Genomic DNA, 12,845 nt, shown 5'->3' on the forward strand with positions numbered 1-12,845 from the left:
AAGGACACATGGGAGGGTCTGACCTGAAACAGGTCTCCCACAGCCCCAGCAGCAGAGTCCTTCTCCTACCCTAGGGTATCCAGCAGCTTCCCTTATGCAGGCTCCATCCTTCCTCCCACTGTAGCGGGGGCAGAGGGAGGTAGCACTCCCTCACTCCCACACACCCCGGCCGGGCAGCCAGGCGGAGGAGGCACTCAGCTCCACACAGCTCTTGGCCAACCCAGCCCGGCGCTCTCACAGCTGAAGGCTCTTATGGCCATCACCCTCTGGGTTAGAGGAAAGATCAGCCTGCCACAGAGCAACCCTGCCCATGCCAAATTCCCATCAGCAGCTCTGCAGTCCCCTAAAATATGGGAAGAGGAAGGTGCGGAGTGAGCCAAGAGCTGAAAGGAAAGGCCAGAAGCTGGAACTGGAGGGCTAAGAGCCATCCGGAGACTCACCCTTTCGGCAGGTGGGAACTGTGGCAGGAACATAGAGGCAAGCCCCTGCCAACCAGCAGGAGACTCCTTACCCCCATGTAGCTCCTGGGCTGGGCTGCTGCTTCCCCAACTATGGGACAAAAGGGCTACTAGTGGGGCCAGCAGGAGGAAGAAGGCTCTGTAAGAGCAGTGGGGCTCACAACTGGAAATGGAGCCGCCAATAATGGGAATGAAATAGGAAAAAAAAAAACTGTGCTAAATTTCTCCTCTTTTGCCACTGTACCTAGGAGAACTGTACTTCTATCTTCTGCTGGCTCTAAGGAAAGGATGCTCAGTCCTTAGTGTGTGAAGGACCATGGCCTCTGGTGGGATGCAGCCCACAGCTGCTCCCCATGCCTTTGCCCACCGGTCATCCAGTGGCAGGCTGCAGGCACAGAGTCGCTCTGCAGCGGATGGAGAAATGCCATGTCTGCACCACCAGTGTGCTTGGAAGCCATTAGCTTCTTCCCAAACTGAGGGGGGTCCAGCAGGCCCTGCCAGTGGGCTCCCAAAGGGACAATAGGAGAGAAAGAGTGGGAGATGAGGCAAGGAAATTAAGCAGTGTGAGATATGAGACCCCCCCCCCCACTTTAGCACCAAGCCTCATCCGCCCTCCCCTGTCCATGCTTCTCTCCCCCATCTTTCAGTTCAGCAATTGGAAACTAAGCCATCAAGGCCCATCTGCCCCAGCTTCCAGGCTGCAGCCCCTCCTCTGCAAGGGAACATAAATACAGAAAATAAACTAACAGGACTCTGCTACCTCGTTTCTTACACACACTGCAGAAGCAACGTGCGTGCTGCAAAGCTCTGATAATATTTTGAACTCTGATCCCTCCAAACCACCAGTATGGGCAAAAACCCTGAGGTTTTATCCTACATTCATAAATCCTAAAAACACATGTACTGACAGCATCTTTGCAGGAGCTGGCAAAGGGGAAGGAAAGGAGGTGCATGGGGAAGGCAGTCTGAGGGCTTCTACCACAGCAACTTTATTGGAAAACGTATCAAGAAGGTCTGGAGTGCAAGTCACTGGGTTGCTATTACCGGCTCAAAAGCCATCAAAAGGAAGTCTCCGAGTGTACAACCCCAGTTTCATACATACAGTCTTATCCCCCCTCTATGCCTCCCACAATACTTTACTAAGGTATTTATTTCATCAGCACATCAATGGGGATTATCGCTTATATGAAATAATCCCTGGGAGGTATTTGTCAAGTAGTGGGACATTTGTGATAGGGAGTGAAAACAAATCTGACCTAACTTGTTCATGCCACTGTTTTTATTTCAGACTGGGTTTTCTGGGATTTTGCTTTTCTTTGGGATTTTTTTTCCCCCTGAAGGCTTGAGCACTGAGCTCAGATTGAAACTAGAATGGAAAAACTTCAGTCACGGCTGAAACTGAACGACACAGAAGATTTACTGGTTTGACTCCTCTCTTCCAATAACTTCTACCCTATCCCCACTGTCATGTGGCTTTAGTATGATTTGCCAGTGCAGCATTCCCACACTCTTCCCAGAGCTGCTTTGTCAGCCCTGCCAAACAGTAAGAGCCATTGCCTGAGCCTTCACAGGAGGCTGTGCATTCCTGATGGGCAGAGGAAAGCAGAGAGGCAGGAGCAGGAATGCAACGGGCAGCCTGCACAGGCCATGAGGCTTGAAGTACATTCCAAAAGCACATTAATGGTGACTGATGGAGACAAGATATTCGTTAGGGAGAAATTTGTTCTGAATCAGAAAGCAGCTGTTCTTATATTCCAGCAAAATCTCCAGCATTATAGACCTTGCTGTCCCTATTTTTGCAAGAAAGGAAGAGGACAGGTTTCAGTATGGAGATGCTGAGGACACTTGAGAGCACCACACAGAACCTCTCTCACCTGAAATGACTTCCAGAAGTAACATGAGTTTAAGACCATCCCTGAAATCTTCCTCTATGTTCTCAATCTGTGTCCCAGCCTTGCGGAGGTGAGAATTACACCATGCTGTAAATGTCTAAAACATAGGAAAGAAAGAAAAAAAAAAAGTCAGTAATCTTCCCAGAAGCCAAACAACAGTTCAGAACCAAAGCAGTGCTGCTAGGTACCATGACACAGATTCAAATGCTGTTAGATTATCATCTTTTCACCTGCTATCCTTGTGGAGCATAAGCATTAGTACCTAAATATCAAAAGAAGTTGCAGGGTGTTCCCACGACAGAGGGAGTCTGAGAGAGACAGAGTCACTTCATGGCTCCAGCATGTCTGATTTTCTGGAGAGGCCCCTACATTTTGTGTTTGGTTTAGAATACCTTGAAACTGATTTTAAGGCATGCTAAGTGCTTAGGTTGCTAGGGACTCCAGTGGTGTTAGATGACACATCTTAACATAATATGGAGGAGAACAGAAAACAGCATTCCAGATCTTCTCATCTCTAGACAGGTGCTTGAGAGAAAAAGGACCATTCTTCTCTGGCCAACTACCTCTGGTCTACTCCATCCCCAGCAAACACAGCAGCCCTTAGACAGACACTGAGGGACAGTGTGCCAAGCTCCTCAGCCACATAAACCACATCCCAGTAGTGTCTGTCCTGCTGCCTCTGTTCTCACCGACTCGCTGCTAAGCAGACCTCCCTCCCCTGTGTGACTGTCCTACCTTCCCTCCCCCCTCATGTGGAGGAGTAAATGCTTTCTGAATAACAATGCTATCACCTGTATCAGCAGAGGTGCAGGTCCTAGAATGGATAAAAGTAAGCATTGCTTAGTGACAATACTGTCTAGCACAGTCTCAAACTCCCACTATTTGAGAGCCTCTGGCAGAAGGATCATTGCAGGCACCTCAATGATAGAAATCACAGACACTCTGTAATTAGTGATATTATGCACCACCACTGGAGTAATAACATGAGTTTGAAGTGTGGGAAGGACTGAGGTCCAAACTACAACACAGCCAGCAGCATTCAGGATAAACAAAACTTTCTGGAAATGCCTTTTGACCTCAAGTGGTCAGAGTAAGAGGATCTCTCATATGAGAGAAATGAATTTCACCACAATGATGACAAGACACATTTTCTGTGGTTGCAATCTGTCAGCCCATGTTCTGAACATAGGCATGTGGGGAAGAGATCGTCTCATCTAAGAGATGTGATAGTAGGGATTATCTCCAAAGAGCACCATGTGAACGGGTCTGAAAGACCATTTGATGGTAAAAACACAAGAAGCAAATATAAAACACCTCAGACACCTCAATGTGGCATAGTCTTAAATAGGTAAATCAAAGAGCCCAACCTGGAGATGCAGAAGCTGTTTGACGCAAAAGTACTGTTTAAAGAGTAAACGGTAGCAACTAGTCCTTTTAAGGTAGACAAGTTTGTCCAAGTGCTAGTGAATGTGTTTCACAGTGTTTGAATAGGACATGAAGTAAACTCTTTCCTTTGTACAAACTGATAACCCCTCAATCACTCTTTAAATAGAAGGCTGAGGTTACTCAAAAAATTACTGGCCCCAAAAGCTCAGTGCTACCACAAGGAAAGGAGGTCTTTCTTCCCTCCCCCTCCCAGATGTGCTGCCGGAGCCAATTCAACTCACTGACCCAGCGAAGAACTGTTTACTTTCTTTGGTAAGGCTAGTCTTCTGCTCAGTTAGTGCATGGAGGCAGTTCAGCAGAGTCTAACAAGCCTCTGCAAGAGAAAATTGGGCATATACGGGCCAAGCAGGAGGGTGGAGTGGACCACAGCAGTTGTGCCATCTTGGGCCATTGGGGAACCGCAGCAGAGGCACAGCATGCCATAACTTTAGAAATACTTCACCACTGCTTACCCCGTGGGCAGGATTTCAAAAGAATGATTACCCCAAATGGTAAAGAGCATCAGGGCTTGTTCTTATTTGTCTGGAAGCTGGGCTTCCTCTACTAACCTGCTTGTATTTGTGCTTACACAACTACAAATAGCGTAGCAGAATCTCTCCTTGGAAAAATCATTGCTCAACAGCTGCCGAGCTTCCTACTGCTGTGCTCTGGCCTTGCTCTCTGCCAGGGCTGTGGGATGGAGTGGGATAAGAGTGCAGCTGTAAATACTGTCATGGCAATGGCCCTTTGGACAGATGCATATATTGTGAAAGTCTGGGATCTCTTTTTTCAAGATGGCCTGGTTTCCTTCCAGATTTGGAAGCTTTGAAAAAGGAATAAGTCATTAAGCACCTTTTATTGCTTTTTATTGTTATTCCCCTGAGAAATAAAAGTAGAGGGTTTTTTCACATAAGAGTGGTTTTATTTGAAAATGGGCTCTGTATCCTGAAGTACATCCTTTTGGCACCACTTTCTTCATTCCACTGCCTGCACTGTATTATGTGAGAAGAGGTTCATTTATTTGTCTCCCTTTTGCAGCCAGGGTCCTTCACTCCTCCAGAGGGGCAAATGAGATGCTTTCAAATGCTACATCATCATCACGTATCAAAGCATGAGAGCAACTAATGTCAGGAAGGTTGTGGAAGCCCATGAACCTCCTTCTCATATTTGGAAAGCAGACAAAGCAAGATACCTAGAGCTAGTGACTGGCCTTGGGTCACATTACAAAATCCATGTTGAATTGAGGAGGAAGCCTGAGTTCTAATGCATAGGCCACCAGGCTGCACTTCTATTTCTTGTATGACTTCTCTGAAGCCATTTCAGTTTTGCTTTCCATCAGCCCAGTGCCGATCAGCAAGTTCAGCTTAAAGTCATGAATAATCCCGGTACAACTCAACTGGACACCTCTTTGCATGTTTTGAGGATGGAAGAGGGCAACCAGCTCGATGTCTCTAACAAACGCAGGTGAAATTAAAAGCAAATGACAAATCTTCTAAACTTTACCTTATTATAAAGCCTGGCAGGATACCAGATCAGTGAGAGTATTTTTACTGCTGCAAGAGTCACCTAGGGCTTGGTGGAAAAGTAAGTCTCAGAGCCAGCACTCCAACATCTCTGCTAGAGGCATCTCCACCACATGACAGCCTCAGACATGCTGAAGTGAGATGGCTCTGCAAAATGTTGCCATTAGCCATCAGTGGCAGAGCTGACACCTCAGCTCCTCAAGGACACAGACCATGAAAGGTTAATAGACAGAGCACACACAGTCCCCACTAGACAACTCCCAGATGTGCAGACATTTTCTCAAGGCCCCCTTCAGGTCCTACATGAACTCCAATAAGCATAGTACCGTATGCAGCACAACAGCATATGGGAACAGCAACAACCAGCAGCCCAGCGTGGATGCATTAGGCCATCTTATAAGAGAGCAAGATTATGAATGCTTTTAATAATTGTGGTGGGATTCACAAACTATATTCTTCATGGACCAACCTAGAGCGATATCCATCAAAACATAATAATCAGAAAACAGCTTTGTGTTGCATTTGCTGCATATATTGCATAAGAGTAAAATATCTTCTTACTTCAGAGTAGTAAATTGGAAGATTTGACAGACAGATAGGAGAAGGCTGGAAGTCAGAAAAGTCGAGGGGAGCAAGAGAAGGGAGAGAGAAAATTTTTGCTGTCCGCTGGGTCTTGCAATCCTGGCAGTCTTGTTTGGAGACATTTTTACTGACTCTGCTTCGTGCATCTGCACAGGATCCTTTTTGTTATTCTAGGAAACCTACTGAAATCACCCACTCGCCCCATTCACCTTCTGGGCAACGCAGCCGCTCTCCCCCACCCCCTGAGTCACAGCGAGCGGTGGCAATCATCTCGGGGTGGCCGCTAAGCCCGGCTGTGCTGCCTGTCACCAGCAAACAAGCTTTTGAAAGCGGAAAAGGCTGCTGAGAGCAGCCAGCCATCTTCCTGGCACAGGCCCAGCCCCGTGAGCAGCCGGACAAAAAAACAACACCCAACACAAGAACGAAACAAACCACCTGTGTTTGCTGGGGTGAGGTGAGGTGCGCCCCAGTGCGGAGGGCAGAAATGCACTGCCAGGTGGGAAGCACCGTCTCCTCAGTCGTGAGCTCAAACCACTGCTCTGAGGCAGCAGATGTCCTTCCTTGCTGCTTGCAGACGCACAAGTCTGGAGATTACTCTCCCGCTTACCTCTAACTCCCTGTCCCAAAGATGGGGAAACAAATACTCCGTTAGTCTTGAGGCTTATGGAAATTTCACAGAGCTGGAAAACTACTTACTGTTAAATAATAGCACAAAAACATACCATCAGCTGGATTTTCTTCATACAAATCACACACTATAAATTTTCTATAGTAACTGCACAAGAGGTGCAAACAGAGCTGTGTTTCTTGGCCCTTGGATCTTTCCATACATTGTACTCTTAACTTCATTTTTGGACACAAGAGATCGCCAGGACCCCCCTGCAGGTCTGCCTCTTGTTCAGTGTTCACAATGGAGGACGTCCGATGACGGAGTGCATGTGCGTTTGCGTGTACATGCGTGCGTTTCCCATCATCGTTCTCTGCGCCCCCCTCTCCCACCTAGCTATGATTTGCAGCTTCCTGTTTTTACACCCCAGCCTCACCAACAAGCTCCCTGACACCAAGATCAGCTCTTGCTATTTGTGTGCTAGGTGCTGTACGAACAATAGGACCTTCATATTCTACCACAGTATAACCTGTCAGATAATAAAAAGGATAACGAATGTTACTAAATGCAAGCAAATATGATTAACTGTTCTGCTGCCTCAGCATATGAGGTAGGTCTACTGCTGGGGTAACGTCTACATGCCTACCTGCATACCTATTTTATCAGGCATGCACACCGTTTTTCTGACAAGACATGGAAAGTCCTTGCTTCTTCAGAGTTCAGCGTATTAACCCTTTCCCAGGCATGAGTTAACTAAAAACAACATCCTGGTGATTGCTGGAGGTCCTGCAGCCAAAGCTCTAATGATACCACCTTCAGCTAGCTCCTTCCAGGTATCTCCCAGTCCTGCCAACTGCAAGTCTACCTTTGGTTCTCCCTGTATTACACATGCATGCACACAGGCACTTTCTGGTGGTATTTGCACTTCCCAAACTTTTGCTTTTGCTCCTGAAAGCCAATCACTGTTCCTCTTCACACTGTCCTTTCCAAATTCAGTACCTTTCTGGTACTGAAGTGGCTCAGGCAACGATCCTGAAACCTGGCAAAGCAGGACAGTAAGTCAACGCTTCTAAGTTTAGAGAATGCTTCTGCTTGAAAAGCAGCAGTGCCACAACACCGCTGAAAGCAGATCTAGAGAGCTCTTTGCTGCAAGAAAACAGTCATAAGGCACTTCAGCCGCTGACCAATTTTACGAATGTAAATGTTGAAGCTACCACAACCACATAAATGACAGATATTAAAAAAAATAAATGGGCAGTTTTATCTCTTTGTGACATTCCAGCTTTATCTGACCTTTCCAGATGCTCTTTACTTCTCTCTTTGCTAAATTACTCTTCCATGCAACCCTGCTTTCCATGGGTGAGTGTAAACTTTCTGACACAGCCAAGAGACTGCCATATTTGTGTAACAGCCCCAGAGATGCTGTAACTGAGCCAGAGCAGTGCTGCTTCACTCCTCTCTGACAGGAGAAAGGTCTGGCTTAAGCAACCAAAGAAAGAATTCACTGGAGCACTGCCTTGCCAGAATACCACCACCGTGCTCAAAGGGAAGCAGTGTTCATGGCCACCAAGGCACCATCCTTCCTTGTGTTTATGCTGGGGGATGAATTTTAAGCAAGTATTTCAACACAGCTCTGCTGTTGAGATGTGTCCACAAAGGTTTGGCTCCTGCTAAGAAGTGGATGGAGCTGCTAGCACACAACTCTCAGCCTAGTAGCACAGTATTATGTTGTCTGCACATATGCTCTGCAAAGTGAGGTCTTGAACAGTCTGAAAGCTATGGGTGCTAGTCCAAGCTTGCTTTTAGCGTTGTAGGGGAAATGACAGGAAGACTCCCCTTCCAGTCATCAGAAAAGAAAGCAGGATATTCAAACAATACATCATGCACAGCTGGAAAACAAAATCAATTTACCCAGCTGCAAGTGCTGCTCTCTGCTAGTTGTGCGTTCAGAGGAGTGCACCTGGGCTTCTGGACTGCACAGCCAGGCTGCATCCCCTGCCTGGCCTGAGAGCAAACGCTCCACGGCACCTGCTTACTACAGTGCCATACATTACAGGACACCTTAGACAGATCTGCTAATTCTTGCAACCAATTCTACAGCCAGTTCCACGCTGTAGATTTAAATGAAATTATCTGGAACAATGACTGAGGCACTTGCCTACTAATGACTAATAGTTTATTAAGAGCAGGCAGAAAACTGATGCGCACATGGCTTTTTTAAGGAATAGAATTACTAATAAAGCAGTTCTAGCTGCCCCAAAATGGGATCCTTTCCACCTTGGTAGTCTGGGAGCTGAATATATTGTATCAAGTAAGGAGGACGCTAACCCACAGTCACCACAAATCTCTCTCTCTTGCTCCTTGAACAGACAGACTAAGCCATCATTAGCTTATTAATCAAAAGTTTTTGGACTGAAAGGCCGGGCAGGCCATGAAACAAAACTCAACCATCCAGTCCAAGTTTCCCTGCACTCAGCACTAGCTCATTACCAGCATTAACCCCCAAGGTCTCATGTGATTTTCCCCTTCCTGATGTTCTTGCTCTCCGACAGTTTCTGTGACACCCCCTTCTCCAAATCCTCTTTTCACACCTTAAAGCACTTGGAAGAACTGCTGGGGTCTTGTGGGTGGCTACTTGTCACCAGGCCTAGGTGGCTGCTTGTCACCCTCCCCGCACTCAGCATAGATTCAAAAGACAGGCCTGATTGCAGCTTCTTTCCCTGCCCAAGGCTGTGGTATAAGCTGACAAGGAGGTGCTCAGTTAATTAGGGAGTAATTACAAAGTAATCCTGGATCCTGTCAACACCTTGGCACAAGAAAGGCCATGGCTGGACAAGGCAGATCATACCAACAACCCTAGTGACAAAAGCTGGGCGTTGAAAGGGCCCTTCATGAACTACAACAGTGATCAGATAAGCCAAAACACAGTCTCCTGGCCCACTGAATAGCTTCTGTGCCCACGGGCTGCTAGTGACAGAAGCTTTACACACATATATATTGGTGGTTTTCAGCTGCGATAGAGGAAGTGCAGCCCTACAAGCCCTCACTTCTGTATACTACACCTCCTGGTTTACTCCTTGATGTACTTGGATGCCTGCTAACATTCCCAAAAATACTCACAAACAGCTGTCCTCTCCCTGCAGAGGAGCTCAACAGATTGGAGATCCACTACACAAACCTCATTGCAAGTCCAGGGAGCCACCCAAAGTGCCTTTAGTTTGAACTTGAATTAACAGACCAGCCACCATTTGCCATACCCTCCAATTTAATCTTCTAACCTCAAATACCTCCGCTGCATGTTTGCATTTGAAGCCACCTAGATTTTGAAAAGAAAGGCATTTGATAAACCCTTTCAGCTTTTATTCTCTGAGTCAGTTCTCCGGGACATGGGGGTGGTTCAAAGAGCTTGGTTTGTGTTGAAGAGTTACGCTATCAGCAGTTGACCTCTAAAGAATTACACATATGATGGTCAATGAGACCAACGCTGCACAACAACCAGCTTTGCTTTCCAATCAAGTTGGCCAATTCTCTTAGAAAGGATGAAGGAATTAAATGGATATTCAGAAGGAATCATTACAGACACTCACAGCACTATTTCACCGCCTCCACAAAATGAGTTTAGTACCACTGGCATCAGTGGTAATGTCCTGTTCTGGTTTAATTGCAGCCACTGAGTTCCAAGTGTGGTTGAAAGACAAAATATAGCCCACGCTGCTTCTGAAGTACTAAGTCCTGAAAATGGGAGGTATCATTACGTTGTGCTGTGTGTTACCAGCACCCACCTAAAGAACCATTTGTTGGCTGCATAAGGAATTACTGAGGGTGAAAAGGAAAACTGTAAGTTTACTTGCATTTCCCTACTCCAGGGCACAGCCCCTGCAACTTGGAAACACAGACCTCTGTCACCGCTTCTTAGCCACTTCCCAAAACCCATCTCTGCAGCTCAGGATGAGAACAACACTACAGCAGTAACAGCCCCAGCCCTAACCGTAACTGCATAAGCCAGGCAATGAATCAGCATATCGCTTGCAAGAAGTGCAAGTAAATTCAGCATAAGAGTTTTCATTTTTGCTCAGTGGAATACAGCTCTCAGTGTCTTGCACAATTTTTAATTCCCCTCCTGGAAGACAGGCCAAAAAAAAAAAAAAAGCAGAGCCCCTTCCCCGCTGGTTTTCCACTGGCGTGGTATTAACTGCTTTGGAGTCAGAACAATCCCTTTTATTAGCTAACAACAGGCTAAAGTGGCAAGGGCAGAAATCTCAATCCAGCGCACTTCCCATTCAACACAGGATAAATACTTGTTCTTCCTTACATCTGTGCCTCTGGAGCGTTTTAACTCCATTTCTGCTACAGAGCTGCAGTATTTCAGGAAGAATCTGCTTCTGGCATTTGAAAGCTACTGACCATTAAATCTATGAGTCGGCTGGCATTTCAGATCAGTGAAGTACAAGCTCTCTTTATCCCAGAGTTACCAGAAAGCACTAATAGCTAGGAACTTACAAGAAGTCTTCAGACATGCAAAAACCATGCAAAAAAACTGTACAAGGAGATCAACTGGCTAGAAGTATGGTCTTTTAGAACTTATTGTGAAGGTCAGACTAGCAAGACTCTTCATTATGCTCTTCTCTCTCCTATGAAATCAGCTCATAAATGTCAACTGGCTTCAAGCTCTCTCATAACAAAAATTAAACAGAGCTTGGCTCTGTACTTTATACACTTCCCAAAATGCTTTATAGGATTTGAAGATATACTGGAAGAAATCATTTTACTGAGCACTAGGATGTAACTATTTATGGACTGAAAAGTGGCAACAAACCACCGAAAGCAAGACACTTTGATTCATGAAGGCTGAACTCCAACTGTCCAGCACAGGACTGGGCAAGGACACCAGGATGAAAACCTTCATGAGCAGCCATATGCCCTGATGGCAGGCCTGCACTTTACATCTCACCACCCAGTCAAACTCTCTTGGAGGGTTTAGCCAGACCCAGCATTGATTTCATGGTGAAGTGTTGCCCATTCGGTCCCAGGGAATGCCTGGCACTGTAACACAAATCAGGACATGCAGATCAGCTCCAGCCCTGGCTTGTCTGCGAGCATGGTACAAGGGTATGGGACTTCTTTCAACTTGAGGCAGGGCAGGGAAGCAGCCTCCCTCCACTGGATTCATGTTGCTCCACAGGCAGATGTAAGTGCAACTGCTGTGCTAAAGATTTGTCTTGTGCTTCTGCTCTCATGGGGCAGGGGGTCTATCAGCTCATGCTGAGTCCACAAAGCCAGAAGTGCAGGACCTGATCTGGCTGAAAGCCCTTCTGCAGTGTAGGTTCAGAGACATTCGGGACTACCCTGAGCCCTTGTCTCCATCTCACACGCTGCTGTCCTAAGGGGCTGCTTCCTTCAGCTTCTGGGAGGATTCACAGGTGTTGCTTTTTCTGTGGCTCTTTTTTGGCTGTTTACTTTGCTGATGAAGGGGAAGGGAGGAAGAGGAAGTTCCAGCTTCATTTATCCAGGCTTTCCAAATACAGAGCTAAGTAAACAGGTTGAATAATTGAAACAACTTAATGTATTTGCCCGCTGCTCTGTATGGATGCTGCAAAATTAGCACAAAGTGTTGCTCCAGACTTCTCAGGCTGCGGAACTTTAGTGACTCTGCAACTCTCACCTAAAACGTACAGGAAGAAAATAAGACTTTCAGATACACCAAATGTGATACATTTGTTCCCTTGACTGTCAACGCTCAGAACTCTCATGTTCATTTGCAGCTGTAAAACACATCACTCCCAGCTCCAGAGCATTCTCCCTTTGAACAAGGCCCGCAATTGTTAAGATTGTTTAATTGATATGGAATTTTCCAAAATTAAGAAAATAGCTCCTGGGACAAGATGACTGTGATGCACACGTACTACCAAAGAAGTAAGGGCCCAGAGACGAGTAGGGATCTTACTGTGCTAAGGATCACCCAGACATGGGGTGAAAAGCTGCTCTGTGCTCCAAAGCACTTTCAATATGAGACTCGGAGATGAGGGTAGAGACGGTGCATCTCAGAACAACGAGGCAGCGTTAGTGAGGGTGCTTGGCAGTGGTCTCAGCACACCCACAACCTACCTCTCATCATGTTCTTTACCAAGATCATAGTAAACTAAAGAGAGATTTAATCCAAAAAAAGACTGACCCTATCTGAAAAAAGCAACAAACAGTTCACAATCCTTACAAGCTACATAACTGTCTGAAGAGCAGCCGCCTGTGCAAGACTGCAGGACTGATTCCCTCACACTCTGCAATGTTTGGTGCCATCACCTTGTTCTCAAAAGCTACACCCTGGTGCCACAGCGCAGTTTGCTCTAGCTTGGTCCATGCA

The 12,845-nt window shown here is 46.4% G+C and overlaps 1 protein-coding gene across 2 annotated transcripts in view; it reads right to left on the bottom strand.

Moving 5' to 3' along the window:
* Positions 1-2,441, bottom strand: part of LOC104619303 (alpha-actinin-1) — a 47,958-nt gene extending 45,517 nt beyond the window's left edge. For both annotated transcript variants that reach the window (XM_010285132.1, XM_010285131.1), the window contains exon 1: positions 2,333-2,441. In XM_010285132.1, coding sequence (XP_010283434.1) covers positions 2,333-2,357 — 25 coding nt within the window. In that variant the 5' untranslated portion in view covers positions 2,358-2,441. The remainder of the gene's footprint in view (positions 1-2,332) is intronic.
* Positions 2,442-12,845: the final 10,404 nt, after the last annotated feature.

This window comes from Phaethon lepturus, unplaced genomic scaffold, assembly GCF_000687285.1.
Source record: "Phaethon lepturus isolate BGI_N335 unplaced genomic scaffold, ASM68728v1 scaffold38294, whole genome shotgun sequence".
Taxonomy (NCBI): Eukaryota; Metazoa; Chordata; class Aves; order Phaethontiformes; family Phaethontidae; genus Phaethon; species Phaethon lepturus.